Here is a 17,685-nt window from a genome sequence, read left to right as displayed (position 1 = left end):
GCCTTAAGAAATGTGTTAATATTATGAAATAAAAAGTATTTTAGCAGTTTTTCATTTAAATGACAATGTTTTTCCAAATGGCTTTCAATATCAATATTACACCTCATTTGCAATGAGCCTTTGTTAATCATTTACGGAGCACCTGTTACCTACCTTTTTATTGTACTTATTGCACAGATTTGCTATTAACATTATTGAAAAACACACAATATTAATGTATTTTTACTTGGGCAAGTAGTTCTCTCAGATACAATGTCAGAAGAATTTGTTTTACGGTCTGAACTGACGTGGAGTTCACTAGAGAATAATCTGCTTAGGATAAGTTCTGCTTCTACATAGCCTATTGTTAATAAAGATATTTGTGTTAAATCGCTAAATAAGGATACCAATGTCCTGCTTTTGGGGTCTGATTGATGTACCCTTGCTGATTGCTGATAATGAAGTGGCATTGAGAAAGGGCTGTGCCACCTTATTTATACACACAATTTTTTACTAGCAGTTTCAAGGACAGTCATTGGCTACAATAGTTGTCTTAAAGGGGTTGTCCGGTCCAAACGATCAGTCTGCAGTCACATGTGTGACTGCAGACTTATGAATCCCCCCAGCGCAGACACTGTACGCTGCAGGGATGTGCCGGTTTCAGGCCCGGGACCAGAGGATATATGCGTTATACATACTCCCGGCCAGTGGGCGCGGCCTCGTTTCCATACACTTCTATGGAGTGAGGCTGTGCCCTCTAGCCGGCCACGCCCACTGGCTGGCCAAGTCACTAGACGTGATGCGGCTTCACCTTATACAAGTGTATGGAGAGCGAGGACCCGTCCACTGGCCAGGAGTATCTATAACACATACATACCCCGGGTCAGAAACTGGCAAATCATGCCCTGGGGGGATTCGTAGGTCTGCAGTCACACAGAGTGACTGCAGATTTATTGTTTTGGACCGGACAACCCCTTTAATAAGTAATATTATTCTCAAAGGTGACCGGCTATCTTTAATATTTTGAGACATAACTCCTTACCATGGATGCCAGGATGGGTAAGAAAAGTGTTGTTGTGGCCACATTACTGGTACATTCAGTAAACGTAGCAACCAGCAAGCATAAGACCAGTGCAATGGCTACAGGGGGGATACTCTGCAGTGGTGTCAATTTATCTCCGAGCCAAGTGGATAATCCTGAATCCTAGAAGATAAAAAATAATTTTAGGATAAAGATCAATTGTGTTTATTATCTTATATGGACTTGAACCTGATTTAAACCACAGGTTACTCTCTGATGACACATTCCCTTTATTTGCTAAAAACATTAACATTAAAAACATTCGTTTCACGAATATCTTGCAGTGTAAACAGGCTGTTGATCACTCAATGAATGAGTAAAACGCTCGTTCATCAGGTGAAATTGTATTTTGCGTAACATGAATGATCGTCGTTCACAGTGGTGCATCGTCCTGTGTACACAGAACTCGCACTGCCGAGAACTATTGCAGCCTGCGCACACTGAGTGATCTAGTATAGCTCACTGCACATCGTTGGCTTTGGTCTACCTGTGTAAATAGGAAAGTCAAAACAACTGCTAATCAATCAAAGTTTACCGAGCAATGGTTGTATTGTGCCCCCGGTCAGTCTACAGACCTTTAAAGTAAGCCTGAAACCATTCTCTGTATAGTAATTTGGAATCTAGGAATCCGGCTGTACAGTACGTCAGAGTTCAGGATTCCGGGGGATCGATTACTTTGCAGAGCACGGAGCATTGCATGCTTACTGCTGGGGAATAAAAAAGGAGGCTCACATATAATAATTGTTGGAATCTGTGTCTTTTCAGGTATCCACAAATTATAGTAGTTAATAGTTATTTTTAATGGTGACAGATCTTTGTGAGGGTGTGACTAATTTCTCTTGTAATTAAGGAAATTAAGTGGTTCTTGCTGGTCAAGTGTCTTGAGGTCCATGCCAGAATACCTGGTGGCCTCAAGCAATAAAGTGGTTAGTGTCAGCAATGCATTCAAAGTGGTCAAGGGCAGAATAGAGTTCAAGTAAGTATTAGTGATGAGAGAGCATGCTCACTACTGCTTGGTGCTCGCCTGAGCACCTCACTGCTCGAGATACTCGGCGTTCGCCGACTATTTCCGGGGTTGCTCGGCGGGAGCTAGGGTCCCCTCCCTGCATGTTTGGCGCTCTTTAGAGCGCCAATGAACATGCAGTGATTGTCTGCCACACACTGTAATGCCGCACCCATGTTGGTTGTGGCATTACAGTGATTGGCTGGCCGCACAGCGTCATCAGGTCTATATCAGACCTTGCGCCGCCATGCTCGTCACAGTCACTCCGGAATCAGACAGTGTTGGGAGAGCTGCTGCTGAGCTAGGAAGATATATGCTTGTTTTTAGTTAGTGTAGGTATACCAGACTATATTACAGACACATATCCATCTCAACTAACAGTCCTTTTGAGGACTAATCCAGGAGCAGAGATATCAGTGCTAGGCAGGCAGGCAGGGTATATAGCACACTGCAGTGCACATAGAAAGAGGGTCCATTCCAGTTCTGTTTGATGGTGCTTTTACAGATATTTGTAGAAATGGCCCCAGGTATCGGGGCCAGGAATATTTTTTTTTATTTTAATCCTGATTATTTTCTTAAAAAGCAATCCAGAGAACACTGTTTTTCTGCGCCATTTGCTTGTTGGCACCTCAGAATACAGCCAGGTCCTTTCCATATTACAGTGCTAAAAAAAATATTTAAAACTGTGGTTTGTCCGTCACACGGATCACATATAATTGCGCTGAAAATATTGCCATTTCTGGCCTCCATTGAAATCTTTTTGCAGTGTGTCAGCGAACTTATTGACACGAGGTCAGCGCTGTTAAAAATAGTTACCTACAGGCCAGCTATTTGTCGGTGACATGGATCACATATAAGTTCGCTCTAAATTCTGCCATTTGTAGTGAGTGTGGAAGATATTGTCCTCCATTTAAAATGGGCAAGGCACGTGGCAAGGGACGGGGAACTGGACGTGATGGAGATGGTGATGGTGCATGCAGAGGCTGAGGCCGTGGGCAATCTGAAATTGTGCCACAACAAACACCCACATCTTCTCGCTTGACCTTACTGTCCCAATTAATAGGGGACCGCAGAACACCACTACTGAACACAGAGCAGTGTCAAAAGGTTATTGGTTGGATAGCAGATAATGCTTCCAGTCACTTTGCCACCACCACCACCCTGTCTTCCACACGGTCTAGTCTCAGTAGTCGTGAGTCTGGACCACATATTCCTCACCCTGATCCTCCTTCCTCTCACCATGCCGAGTGCCCAGAGACAACTGATCCCACTCTTGGACAGGTGGGAAAGTGTCACAAGAGGTGGACGATGATGAGACACAATTGCCGGAAAGTCGGGAGGAGGACCAGGGAGCGGAAGTGGAAGACGAGGTGGTGGATGATATAGTAACTGACCCAACCTGGCAGGAGGACATGCAGAGCGAGGACAGCAGCACACAGGGGAAGGGAAGCAGAGAACCCCAACAGGCAGGAAGAAGCAGCGTGGTGGCCGCAGACAGAAGGCGGGCAACCGTTCCCCGTAACACCAACACGACAGAAGTTGCAAGTACAACTGTTAGGTCTTCCTGGTTGTTTTTTAAAGACTCTGCCGATAACCCCAAAAAAGCCATTTGCACCACCTGCCAGGCTGGCATCAGCAGGGGTAGCAAATCTACCAGCTTGAGCACCACCAGCATGATCAGGCACATGGCAGGAAAGCACCCGATTTTGTGGGCCGAACCCCAGGGTCCAGGAACAGTGTCTGCGGGTGACACCACTGCTTCTTCCGCTGTTGTGCGTGCAAGCCAATCCCTTGTCCATAGTGCATGTGAAGATGCCTCCTGCTCTGCACCTGTCGTGGCACACTCTCAACTAGCACCATCATCAAGCACGTCCTTGTCCCAGCACAGCGTTCAGTTGTCCATACCCCAGTCCTTGGAATGCAAGCGCAAATACGCAGCCAATGCCCCACAGGCCACACGACTAAATTCCCACATTTCGCAACTGCTATATGTGGGGTATTATACAGTTTGCAGGGCTATGTGGGGGGGGCATTATACTGTCTGCAGGGCTATATGGTGTGCCATTATACTGTTTGCAGGGCTATGTGGGTGGCCATTATACTGTTTGTTCGGCTATATGGGGGGCCATTATACTGTTTGCAGGTACTATGTGGGTGGCATTATGCTGTATGCAGGGCTATGTGGGGGTGTATTATGCTGTTTGTAGGGCTATGTGGGGGTCCATTCTACGGTTTGCAGGACTATTTAGGGGGCTATTATACTGTTTGCAGTGTTATGGAGGGGGCCACTATATTGTATAGAGTCACAGTTGGAGCAAAATACTATGTTGGAGTCACCATACTTTGCCAGGGGAGGTACTGTAGGGAAATCATACTGTGTTTGGGCAGCACTTTTGTTGGCATCATACTTTATTGGGGGCAATGAAAGGGGAATCTAGGGGCTTCAATAGGAAGGAAGTTATGAGGCTGCAAAGTTGTGAGATATGGTCTTCTTAGACCCTACAGAATAATATATTTTTTTGAGGGGTGGAGGGGCAATTAGAACTTCTGCTATGTGATTTCTATATATGCCCCTGCTCAAAGCCATTCATCAGGTGTGCAAAATGGTGAACACCTCAGAGTTATAGGAATACATATATTTATCTAGGCCTCATAGGATTCTTTATATGCAGCCTTCCTATGTTTGTAGGATGAAATACACCAGATTACAAATATATTTTTTCCAAAACCACGTGCACACATTGCAAATTATTTCTGTGCAGATTTTCTATGAGAAGAGTAGAATCAACTGCACAGTCTGCAAGTTGATTTTGCCACAGATTTGTGTTTTTTATCTGTGTACTAATAGCCTCAATGAAGTCTTTAGAATTAGACATTTGTGGTATTTGTAACTTTGTAATTTATCCAGTTAATATTTGCTCTTTTTTTCATCATCAGTTATGCACAGTGAAAAAAGCCTCAAGCTAAGTGTAATCAGGGAGTGGTGATAGAAACAGTGAGTGATACCAGCGCCGCCCCCTGATGACATGACGATTCATTTGAGTGTGGTAAAAGATGGTGTGGGGCAGCGTTGGTGTCACTCACACTGCTTCTGTTTCTGTCCCCTGATGATGTCTTCTATCACAGTTAGAAGCTGCGATGGCAGATATAGAAGCAGAGTGCCAGCACTGCATTCATCTCTCCCACAGCTTCTAAGGATGATAGAAGCTGAGAAGTGAATGCAGCCCTAGCCTTCTGCGATGTCCTGTTTGAGACTCCTCTGTCACAGGAAGGAGAAGCAATGCGGCTTTAAAAGTCTCCTCACTGTGACATGCTTAACATGTCGCTCTCCGCAAGGAGAAATGTTACCCCTTAGATACCGGTCTGACGCCTCTCACCCAGCCAAACCAGCACTCACACTTTGCACAGACGAGGGGCAGTACCTCGAAAGACAATGTCTGCAAATTGAGTTTCTGGTTCTGGTTTATATCCTAAGTCATGTGATAAGGCTCGTTACAGGGTCACTATTTACTTTTAGGATTGCTACTTCCTGTAGGTGGCACTAGCGCTCTAGTCCTCTTTCTCTCTGAAGAGCCAATTTGCATAGGAAGTGAAAAAAAACACATTTAGAGATTAGCAGGATAGGGAGAAGTGTAGAGTATTTTATAATAAAGCTAATTGCAAAAGTGCTTAGGGTGTAAAAATATTTATTTTTAAAGGACATTTTGGGTGTCGGACAACCCCTTAAAAAATGCTAAGGAGGCAATAGCTAAAATTTCACAAGAGGTCTATATGGTCATATCCCTTACCTCGCTGCCTTTAGCCAGGGCAAATCCTCCTCCCAAAAGAATAACAATGTTCCATGGCATCTTCTTATTTACAGTATTCCAGTCCAGTAATGGTGGGGGTGGGCGAAATTTACTTTTTTGGCCTAGGTTAAACACAGCAGCAGAAATATGCCTGGTTTACAGATAGCACTGCACAAATATTTACAAATATTTTTATTCTCAATATATATACATATATTGGGGATATTTACCAAAATTTAATTTTTTTTCTGTTGTTTATATAGTATTACATCATTCACATAATTCCTTGTCCCCATTAAGACTTACTTCACTACTTCAAACATCCACATATAACAAAAGGGACAATTTTATTCTTTACTTTGAGTAAACAAAAATATGTTGTCCATGGTCAGCTTTGACTCTAGGACCCCGTGCTAATCAGTGAGCTCCATTATATTCATTACTCACAGATACGATCGGATGTGTGGTGTGACTCTCAAGGCTCATAAACTCCTGGATTTTAATTAAATTAGTGCATTGGCTATTCTGGTGGCTCTGTAATGTATGAGCTTATATTTGTCTGTAGATTACACTGCACCCATTTGGAACTAAATATGTAAAGCCATGTAAGTTGTTCAACTAAAGACGAGATCTGAAAGTGTAAGCGATTAACTGTACATAAGAAAAATGGAAACTTTGCTGTAATATGGGGTCAGTAGTAGGGATGAGCGAACCCGAACTGTAAAGTTCGGGGTTCGTACCGGACACTTACTGTACTTCCATGTTACTGTTCGGGTTCGACAGCCTAATAAAGCTTGTTGAAAGGCTGCTGTGTAGCCGATCAACAAGCTTTAAGGCTGTGGGCACTTGAGGCCCCCTCACAGTCATGTCAAGTAATGGCATGGCTGTGATTGGCTGGCGCACCTTGTGACCCGACCCGACATTTCAGTGTGAAATAATTTAAAAGAACGACATGCAATCCCCCCTATTTTTAGAACCAGCCAAGGAAAAGCAGACAGTTGTGAGCTGATCTTATTATATTGGAAAATGGCCAATATCCATGGACCTTCCCAGCCTATTAATATCAGCCCCCAGCTGTATGCTTTGCCTTAGCTGGTTGTTAAAAATGGGGGACCATAAAAAAATGATGTGGGGTAAGTCAATGTCTCTCTGCTCCATTCCCAAATTACATAACAGAGAGAGGAAAGCTTTTACTCCAGGGCAGCTCAGAGCATGTGGGTCAGGACAGTACCTGTACATATCATACTGGCCTTTGCACCAAAATCAGCTTTACCTTGCTATGAGTGATGAAGGCAGCAAGACCTTGTTTTTCTAAAGGATTTCTGTGAAAGGGTTTTAAACATTTGCTATTATCTGGAGAAAAGTTTACTGCATATCACTTCTACATCTGCGGTCTGATACTGCTCTTAAAGTTAGATAGCATATTATCTCTGCCAAGTAAGCCTTTTTGTTATCTGGCTAGGTATGACACCAGTATTTTATTGGCTCACAAAGAATTTTTTTTTCAACAATCATCAGCTATAAAGATAAATGACAAATAAAAACATAAACTTGCAAAGAGATCCCAAGCAGCGCTAGTAAGCATCTGGGTTTGCTTGGTTCAGCTTTCAACCAAGTCAATGTATCATGTACATTCCAAAAGTCCGAGGTACTAGAGATTTCTTAGAAAAAAACAAACAAACGTTTTTTCATCCTTTAAAAAAATGTAATGCAGCTTTTTAATGGATGAAATAAAAGCTTTTTCTATGAAAACTGTGATATCTTTCACTTTTGGACTATGAAGAATATGAACATGCTAAGAAAAGGAAATGTAAAAATGTGGCAATTCTTAATTGATGATTTCACCAGAATCTGACACTATTTTATCAATAGAGATCAAGACAATTGCAATTAAGAACAAATGAGAGCTACTCTAAAGGTGCGTTTACACGGCTTGATTATTGCGGACTGGCCTAGGAATGCTCATTTCATGATAATCATGCAGTTTAAAAAGGCTGTTGATCACCAGAGCCAAATACTTATTCATCGGGTGAGATAAACTTTTGGTTTGCCCAAAAGATTATCGATCTTGGCAACACATCGTCTTGTGTAGCCAAGATTTGTGCTGCTGAGAACAATGGCAACCTCTGAGCGCAGAAAGATCTATTACACGTCTAAAGAGCAGTCTGCCTGTGTGCACAGGCTACGAAATGACCGCCAATAGGCAAACATGCCAGTTGGCAGTTGTTCAACGCTGTGTATATGCACCCTGACCACTATTGGGTGCAGTATTAACAGTACAATACATGAGGATGGGATTTTCAAATTTCTAGGAATGCTGAGGATTTTATGAAATGGACACACAGATATTTATTTTATGACACAAGCAACCAAGGTATTTTATCCACTTACAAACTGTTACAAAGTTAAAACTGAAATGTGTAGCGTCCCTGCCTAGCAGGAGGCAGGGACGCTGTTCCCCTCACCTCTCCGCTCCGTGCCCGGCGGCTTCCTCCCGCTCTGCTGGCAGCGCGTGCTGCTTCCTGACCCCTGTGCTTAGGGCGCGCGCGCGCTCCCCCTCTCTTAAAGGGGCCGCGCGCGCCGTCCTAAGGAGTCCCCGGCCAATGGCCGGAGGACCTCACCATATATAAGGCACCTCCTCCAAAATGGAGGTGCCCGAGCAATGTTGTTGCAAAGCCTTTCAACTCTGCTTCAGCACTCAGGTCCCGTTACCAGATACCTGCCAGTTACCTGCCAGATCTCTGCTTGATACCTACCTGATTCCTGTCTATCTGCTTGCATTCCTGCGGTCCGACAGTCTGCCTTCCAACACCTGTCAGTCTGTCTATGGATCTGCCCGCCCGCTCACCTGGGAGCGCTCACCTGCTACCTGCCTGCTAGCCTACCTGGAGGCTCTGCCGTCACTTGCCGTGACCACCTGCCTGTCCAGAGACTTCTGCCCGCTCACCTGGGAGTGCTCACCTGCTACCTGCCTGCTAGCCTACCCGGAGGCTCTGCCGTCACTTGCCGTGACCACCTGCCTCTCCAGAGACTCTTGCCCGCTCACCTGGGAGCGCTCACCTGCTACCTGCCTGCTAGCCTATCTGGAGGCTCTGCCGTCACTTGCCATGACCACCTGCCTGTCCAGAGACTCTTGCCCGCTCACCTGGGAGCGCTCACCTGCTACCTGCCTGCTAGCCTATCTAGAGACTCTTTCCCTGCTGTCACTTGCCGTGACCACCTGCCTGTCTAGAGACTCTTATCCTGCTGTCACTTGCCGTGACCACCTGCCTGTCTAGAGACTCTTACCCTGCTGTCACTTGCCGTGACCATCCGCCTGTCAAGAGACTGTCCCCGTCACTTGCCGTGACCTCCTGCCCTTCTACCCAGAGACTGTCCCCGTCACTTGCCGTGACCTCCTGCCCTTCTGCCCAGAGATTGTCCCTGTCACTTGCCGTGACTACCTGCCCGCCTTCCCTGGGAGCCACCCGCTTCCTTACAAGGACTGCCCCTTTGTATAGTTGCTCTGAGGTTCCACCTCACAGACCCGTTACAAAATGCAACAACAAATCCCTTACTATCTTACGGTTTCCATAAGCCTTACATAACTGCCGGTCAATACTCGTTCAGCTGACAGCTATTTTTCTATTTTTCATCCAGTCCCTTATATCGTATGAGATTTACCTTCTTGAAGTGGCTCCTGGGGCTTACATGAGGGCAGCTCAGCAGGAAACAGAAACAACATGAGGGCTATAAATACGGCAACAGTGGCATCCGTGACAAACCTGAGAAATACAAGGAAAAATATAGTCATATACTTTAGCCATAGCTATTTGCAAATATGAAACACTATATAATGAAATGTTACATTATTGAACATGTTTTACAGTGTTACATAGTCTACTGAGCAGGGTCAACTCCAGGTTTATGAAGGCCATTGGGCGACAGGGTCCCATTTGGGCTACTCTTCACTCTTGATTTTTCCTCTTTGTCTTCCAAAAGCAAGACATTTTTTACACTTTTTTTTTTTTTTAAAAAAATTTGATTTAATTTATACCCTGGGAAAATGTGGATGATTTGAACTTTTATACATTTTTATTAAAATATTTTTAATTTTATTGTTACATTTTTTATCAATCCCCCAGAGGACTTGAAGTTCAGATCACCTGTACAATAAGCTGTAATATTGCAGGGTAATGTAACTAGAGATGAGCGAATCTATCCATGGATGATTGAGTTTGAGTCAAACTTCGTGAAATTCTTCATTTCAATCAAATTCAAACACCTTGAGATTTGATTCACTGTTCACAAATAAACTTGCCCAGCACTGCTGAAGCATCAGAGAGTGGCATAATGTATTTTTGTGTGACAATGTGGGCTTTTCCATAATGTCCTGCAGCTGTGACATCTTATGGATTATGTAATAAAGTTACTTCATCGTACTTTCATAATTGTGATCATGTGTAATTTATTAATACAGCATAAATCAAATTAATTTAGTCAAACCAGAGATGGGTTTCGACAATATATTGAGACATGTTGGCCTGAGATGGCCTTATTCAATCTAGTCGCTATTGCTGCTGGTTGATATATGCGCCTAGCTTCTGGGATGCCGGGAGGCTTCTTGACGGCCTCTCAGAAGCTAGGCGCAGCCAGCGTCGCTGTTCACCACTGCCAACCCAGCCCTGATACCGGTTTCCATAAAATTACTTAAGCCAGCAGCACCTGGATTACAAAGAGTTTACCTTTACAGAGGTCCCTTTTGCTTGAAAGCACAGCCTAAAGCCTCTATTCATATATCAACCAGCAGCAATAGCGACTGGATTGAATAAGGCCATCTCAGGCCGAAACGTCTCAATATATTGTCACCACCCATCTCTGGTTTGACTAAATTAATTTGATTTATGCTGTATTAATAAATTACACTTGATCACAATTATGAGAGTACGATGAAGTAACTTTATTACATTATCTTGGGCCTACAAGCCCATTGCATCTGCACCTCAACTTGAGACAGAATGCACGCCAATTTAACCCCTTATTTTATGGATTATCACACCTTGTACAGTGGTGGTCAGTACCTGGGTCATCAGAGATTCCCAGTGGAGCACAGTTTGTTCAGCAAAGGGGTTTTCCATCTCCAGAGTCACTGGGTAAGTCTCTCTCTTCTGTAGAGTGTAAGCTCTTATGGTCAGCAGGGTCATCTCTTTTATAGAGTGTGAACTCCTATGATCAGCGGGGTCCTCTCTCTCTTCTGTAGAATGTAAGCTCTTATGATGAACGGGGTCCTCTCTCTCCTGTAGAGTGTAAGTTCTTATGCTCAGCAGAGGTCGCTCTCTCTCTCTTCAATAGTGTGTAAGCTCTTATGTTCAGCAGAGTCCTCTTTTTCTCCCCTCTCTCCCACTTATATTTTCTGAGTAACTACAAGCTTTCCAGTAACGAGATTCACACAAATTTATTTGCCGCAAATCTAATTTTTGAGGAAAATTTGTCTAGGTAGGCAGATTTGAATTTCATAAGATCCTCTCATCTATAAAATTGTCGCATCTCCTAGTAAGCCAAGGAACAGACTGGGCTTCAAATGTATACAAGCATGGTGGACATGTGATCATTCAGTAGGCCTCTGACTGCCATGACAACACCATCAGCATGCTGCAATAGCTTTTCAGGGGAAGGGTAATAGGTGTTGAAAGGGGTAACTCCCCCATATTTCCCACTTTTTAAATTCCACTATCACAACTGAAAGCAATATGCAAAGGATAAACTTATGATCAGATCACGCTATCTAGACTTGGGTACTGACTGTAGAACACAATTGGCACTCACACTATATGGAGTGGTACATGTAAGCCAATGGAAATAGTAGGCCACCCAGTTGGCTAGCTTAGTTAACTAGGTTCGCTGGGTGCTAATACTGACCATGCTAATGAGACATTTTACTGGTCACTTTTGAGATTGTCTTTCCTGCTTCTGTGGCACTCATTAAAGGTGTTCATTAGTGATGAGCGAGCACTAAAATGCTCGAGTACTTGTTGCTCGGGTCGAGCAAATTGGAATACTCGGGTGCTCCACCCGAGCAACGAGCCCAATGTAAGTCTATGGGAAACTTGAGCATTTTTCAGGCAGTTCCCCCCAGCGGTCTGCAGAGGGCCTAAAAATTGCCCAAATCGATGGGAACAGTGCTCAAATGAGTTGGGAACAGCATGGGGAAGACCCCTGGAAGCATTTCTGACTCCAAGGTCACTGCTGTCAACAACGTTGTCAGGGCATTACGCCACTTTTATGGATTCACAATAAAACATACAAAAACAAAAACAAAATGGATTTTCCTGGGAAATATATTAAGGAACATCCTTTCCAGGGTAATGACTTGTATATAAGGCAAAATAAATAGCCAAAACCAAAAATACTCCTCCACACCTTGGGCTATGTTCACCCGTAGCATTTTTGATGAGTTTTTGCACTTTTGCATTGCTTTCAACAGAGACAAATGCATTCACTGGAAAATGTCATTTTAACATTTTACAACCTTATCTGGCCATGTGGTGTGTGACACATCATCAGACACATGCATACAGTGCTGAAAAGACATGAGAACAGCATGGGGAAGACCTCTGGAAGCATTTCTGACTCCCAGGTCACTGCCTAAAAGTGTGCCCATCATAAGTGATCCTTGGCACATGCGAAGATGCCTCCCGCCATGCACCTGTCATTGCAGACTTGCAACAATCACCATCCACATCCTTGTCCCAGTGCAGCGTTCTGTTTTCCCTACCCCATTCCTTGGAATGCAAACGCAAGTATGCAGCCAGCCAGCCACCCGCCCACAGGCTGCAGTTCTATACTGCCAATTTTTTGACAGCTGCTTGCACTTGAAATGTGGCCTTTTAGGCTCATGGAGGCGGAAGCTTTTCATAACCTCATGCCGGCGGCGGCTGGGTATCCATACTTGGTCCCCAGCCGCCACTATTTCTCCCGGTATCGTCTCCGCCTTCCACAAGCACGGGTACCACAACATTACCCGTGCCCTCCCCAGTGCACTTACTGGGAAGGACCTCCTAACCACAAACACGTGGACAGGTGAATGTGGCCAGGGACGGTACGAAGCCAGCCCACAGCTTTTTTTGTTGAGAGTTGTATTTAGCTCGGTGAAAGGACTGGCATAGAGGGAAACCGTATCTACCCTGCGTGTCATTTCTCCCAGGAAGTCCTCTAATGCAGCTTGTTGCAGAAGCAATGGCAGCCCGTCCAACATCAACTCGCACTTGTCTGTGGTGCTTTGACACACAAACATCTTTCTTGGTGCATTTAATTTCATGAATACAGAGTTGGACAATGGCCAGATCTGCAATGCGGTTTAAGAAATAACATGCATAAGCATGTCCGATCCACATTAAAAAATCAGCCATAGAGTGTCTGGGAACCTTCCCCCACACTTTTCTTAGCCAGGGCTGCTTCTCGGCAGGGTTGGACGGGCCCACCAGAGAACCGGAGACTCCTCCGGTGGGCCCTGGCTTCTCCTTCAGGAGAGTTCATAGTGCTGAGGTGAGGCCATGATGATGATAGAGGCCACCATCTGCTTAGTTTTCTGTTACTTGGAATGCAAGCGCAAGTATGCAGTCAGCCACCCACCCACAGGCCGCAACACTGAATTGCCAGATTTCTGGGCAGCTGCTTGCACTTTAAATATGGCCTTTTAGGCTCGTGGAGACGGAAGCTGTCCACAATCTTATGGTGGCGGCGACCGGGTATCCATACTCGGTCCCCAGCCGCCATTTTTTTTCCCGCTATCGTCTCTCGTCTCTGCCTTCCATAGCACAAGTCCCACAACATTACCGGAGCCCTTCCCAGTGCATTTACTGGGAAGGACCGCCTGCCCACAAACACGTGGACAGGTGAATGTGGCCAGGGACGGTACGGAGCCAGTCCACAGCTGTTTTTGCTGAGAGTTGTATTTAGCTCGGTGAAAGAACTGGCATAGAGGGAAACCGTATCTACTCCGGCTGTGATTTCTCCGTCACCAGGTTACGCCCATTGTCACACACGACCATGCCTGACTGTATGTTCAGCGGTGAGAGCCACAGATCACGCTGCTGTGTTACAGCTTTCAACGACTCTGCAATGCTGGGCGGTTTGTCAATTAAGCATTAAGCATGCTATCTTCAGCACAGCCTGTTGCCGCTTGGCCAAGGCAGTGCTGCAGTGCTGTCAGCTTGTCACTGATGTGATCAGTTCGGAGATGGAGGAGGAGGTGAAGGAGCTGAACAATGTGATTACATTGAGGTTAAATTGGTGAAGCTGTTTTTTATACTAAAGAAAGATCCTATTGTTTTGTTTTTTTTACGTTATTTTTTAAGACAAATGCATTCACCGGGAAATGTAATTTTAACATTTTACAACCTTATCTGGCAATGTGGTGTGTGACACATCATCAGACATATCCTGTTTTATCTATGATGGAGGGACTCTGAAAGTAATAAAGCCTATTTTTATAGGGACATCAGACGGCACTTACTATTCTTAAAAGGACAGCAGTCGGCCCTCGCTATTGTTAGAGAGCCATCAGCCGGCTGCTTTGTTGTTCGCATTATTAACAAGTGGGTCTCCTATACTGTTATTGCGTATCCAGTGACTGCAAGGGCTGCCAAAAATTTGGACGCAACCCAATACCCCTTTGAAGAGACATAGAGGAGGGTCTCAGTAAAAAAAATGTTCCCATTATAAAGGAGCGGGTCTCCTATAGTGGTAATGCCCATGCTGTGACTGCAAGGGCTGCCAAAATGTAGGAAAAACCCCACTAGGAATTTAAAGACACATAGAGCAGGGCCACAGTAATGACAAATTCCATTTAGAAAGGAGAGAGTCTGCTATACAGTTATAGGGTATGCAGTCAGTCCAACGGCTGACCAATTTTAGGAAAACCCCACTAAGAATTTAAAGACACATAGAGCAGGGCCACAGTAACAAGTACGACATGTTTCCATTAGAAAGGAGAGGGTCTGTTATACAGTTATAGGGTATGCAGTGAGTCCAATGGCTGACCAATTTTAGGAAAAACCCCACTAAGAATTCAAAGACACACAGAGCAGGGTCACAGTAACAAGTATGACATGTTCCCATTAGAAAGGAGAGGGTCTGCTATACAGTTATAGCGTATGCAGTGAGTCCAATGGCTGACCAATTTTAGGAAAAACCCCACTAAGAATTTAAAGACACATAGAGCAAGGCCACAGTAATGACAAATTCCATTTAGAAAGGAGAGAATCTGCTATACAGTGAGTCCAATGGCTGACCAATTTTAGGAAAAACCCCACTAAGAATTTAAAGACACATAGAGCACGGCCACAGTAACGACAAATTCCATTTAGAAAGGAGAGAGTCTGCTATACAGTTATAGGGTATGCAGTGAGTCCAACGGCTGACCAATTTTAGGAAAACCCCACTAAGAATTTAAAGACACACAGAGCAGGGCCGCAGTAACAAGTACGACATGTTTCCATTAGAAAGGAGAGGGTCTGTTATACAGTTATAGGGTATGCAGTGAATCCAACGGCTGACCAATTTTAGGAAAAACCCCACTAAGAATTTAAAGACACATAGATCAGGGCCACAGTAACAAGGTACGACATGTTCCCATTAGAAAGGAGAGAGTCTGCTATACAGTTATAGGGTATGCAGTGAGTCCAACGGCTGACCAATTTTAGGAAAAACCCCACTAAGAATTTAAAGACACATAGAGCAGGGCCACAGTAATGATAAATTCCATTTAGAAAGAAGAGAATCTGCTATACAGTTAGAGGGTATGCAGTGAGTCCAACGGCTGACCAATTTTAGGAAAAACCCCACTAAGAATTTAAAGACACATAGAGCAGGGCCACAGTAAGGACAAATTCCATTTAGAAAGGAGAGAGTCTGCTATACAGTTATAGGGTATGCAGTGAGTCCAACGGCTGACCAATTTTAGGAAAAACCCCACTAAGAATTTAAAGACACACAGAGCAGGACCACAGTAATGACAAATTCCCATTAGAAAGGAGAGAGTCTCCCATAGTGTTGGCCTATGCAGTGAATGCAAGGGCTGCCAAAAATTTGGAGGCACTTCAATGCCCCTTGGAAGAGACATGGAGGAGGGCCTCATAAAAAAATGTTGAACATACTGTATATATTTTTTTTTTACGGGCATCATAAACACCCTTTAAAAAAATTATGTGGGTGTTGCATCACAGACCACGGTCACCCTGGTGATGTGGTGGTGGAGGATGAGGAGAAGGAGGAGGACAAGAGCAAATAGTCAAAATCAGGAAGCGTATACCCATGTCTGGGTGTGAAAAGGTGCATGGGAATACACCTCCCAAGAAAAGACACTGGATTTGAGTTTATGTTACGCTGCTATCATTCGGTGGTGTTGAGAAGTCTGACCCAATCCAGCCCTTGTTCATTTTTATAAGAGTCAGCCTGTAAGCATTTTCAGATGACAGGCGGATGTGCTTATCAGTTGTAATTCCACCAGTGGCACTAAAAACCCGTTCTGATAAAACGCTGGCGGCAGGGCAGGCCAGGACCTCCATTTTATGATCTGCAACAAGTACTAAGGAAAGATAGGAAAAAGCTGTCCCTACAGTAAGACTAAGCTGAATACCTACGATGTAGCGGGCTGACTGTTCCTAGCGAACAATCCCGCCTTAGTCCTCGGCTAGTCTGAACGAAGACCTATAACATAAGGGGAGGGGTCCCTAAAAGAACTAAGGACTGGGACAAAAATGGGACACCTCCTAAACAGAGAAGTTGTTGCAGAACACAAAAAGACAAACTGACAAAAAGGTACTAGAGGTCCCAGAAGGACCAAGCGAACTGACAGAGAAAGGCACCAAAGCACCTGGCTAGAGAAACAGTCAAACACTGAAGTCCAGCACAGCCAAAAGGGCGGAGCTGGAATATAAAGGCAGATGGTCACTTGACCGCAAAACACAAGATGGAAAAAACAAACAGGAGGGTTCTAACAGCATCCCCTCTTTTATGAGGATCCTGCGGATCCTCCAGGCCCAGGCCTATCCGGAAACCTCTTGTGGAAAGCTTTAACAAGCCTAGGAGCAGAGACATTATCCGTCCTTACCCAGGAGTTGTCTTCAGGACCGAAACCCTTCCAGGAGACAAGATACTGTAATCTCCCTCTATACCATCTAGAATTCAAGATACGAGAAATTTCATATTCGCCGTCTTCCACCTCAGGAGGAACTGTTACAGTGGCGTCCCTATTAGATACGTCAGCCTTTTTCAACAAGGAAACATGAAACACAGGATTAATCTTCCAGGAAGTAGGGACATCCAACCTAACAGCAGACGGGTTAACAACCTGAAGCACTTTAAATGGACCCACAAACTTAGGACCCAGCTTTTTAGAGGGAATCCTCAACCGCAGGTTCTTTGAGGACAACCAAACCATGTCACCCACAGTAAACAAAACCTCCTTACGTTTCCTGTCAAAATACTTCTTGGATTTCTTGTTAGCCTCTTGAAGGTTACAACGTACATTAATCCAAACTCTCTCCAAATCACCGGAAAAATTCTCCTCCTCCGGCACCGCCGACCCCAATTTGGAGAACGAACCAAAAGACGGATGTCTCCCAGTACAATAAAAAAAAAGGAGAACACCCAGCAGAGGAGGATGTATGATTGTTAAGAGCAAATTCTGCGAGAGGCAGAAACTCAGACCACACCTCTTGATTGTCTGCCACAAAACAACGCAAAAACTGTTCAACATCCTGGTTCTTTCTTTCAGTCTGTCCATTAGACTCAGGATGATACTCAGACGAAAATGACAAATGGACTCCCAACCTGTCACAAAAAGCACGCCA

At 44.5% G+C, this 17,685-nt stretch overlaps 1 protein-coding gene across 2 annotated transcripts in view; it reads right to left on the bottom strand.

Annotated features, from left to right (window-relative positions):
• The window catches only part of LOC141232979 (solute carrier family 13 member 2-like), a 145,060-nt gene that overhangs the window by 6,824 nt on the left and 120,551 nt on the right, over positions 1 to 17,685 (bottom strand). For both annotated transcript variants that reach the window (XM_073667849.1, XM_073667848.1), the window contains 3 exons: positions 9,515 to 9,615; positions 5,852 to 5,973; positions 1,022 to 1,183 (listed from right to left, as the gene is read on the bottom strand). In XM_073667849.1, coding sequence (XP_073523950.1) covers positions 1,022 to 1,183; positions 5,852 to 5,973; positions 9,515 to 9,615 — 385 coding nt within the window. The remainder of the gene's footprint in view (positions 1 to 1,021; positions 1,184 to 5,851; positions 5,974 to 9,514; positions 9,616 to 17,685) is intronic.

Source organism: Phyllobates terribilis, unplaced genomic scaffold, assembly GCF_046119375.1.
Source record: "Phyllobates terribilis strain yellow unplaced genomic scaffold, ASM4611937v1 Scaffold_2__4_contigs__length_985480577, whole genome shotgun sequence".
Classification (NCBI taxonomy): Eukaryota; Metazoa; Chordata; class Amphibia; order Anura; family Dendrobatidae; genus Phyllobates; species Phyllobates terribilis.
This window is presented reverse-complemented; position numbering and strand designations above follow the sequence as displayed.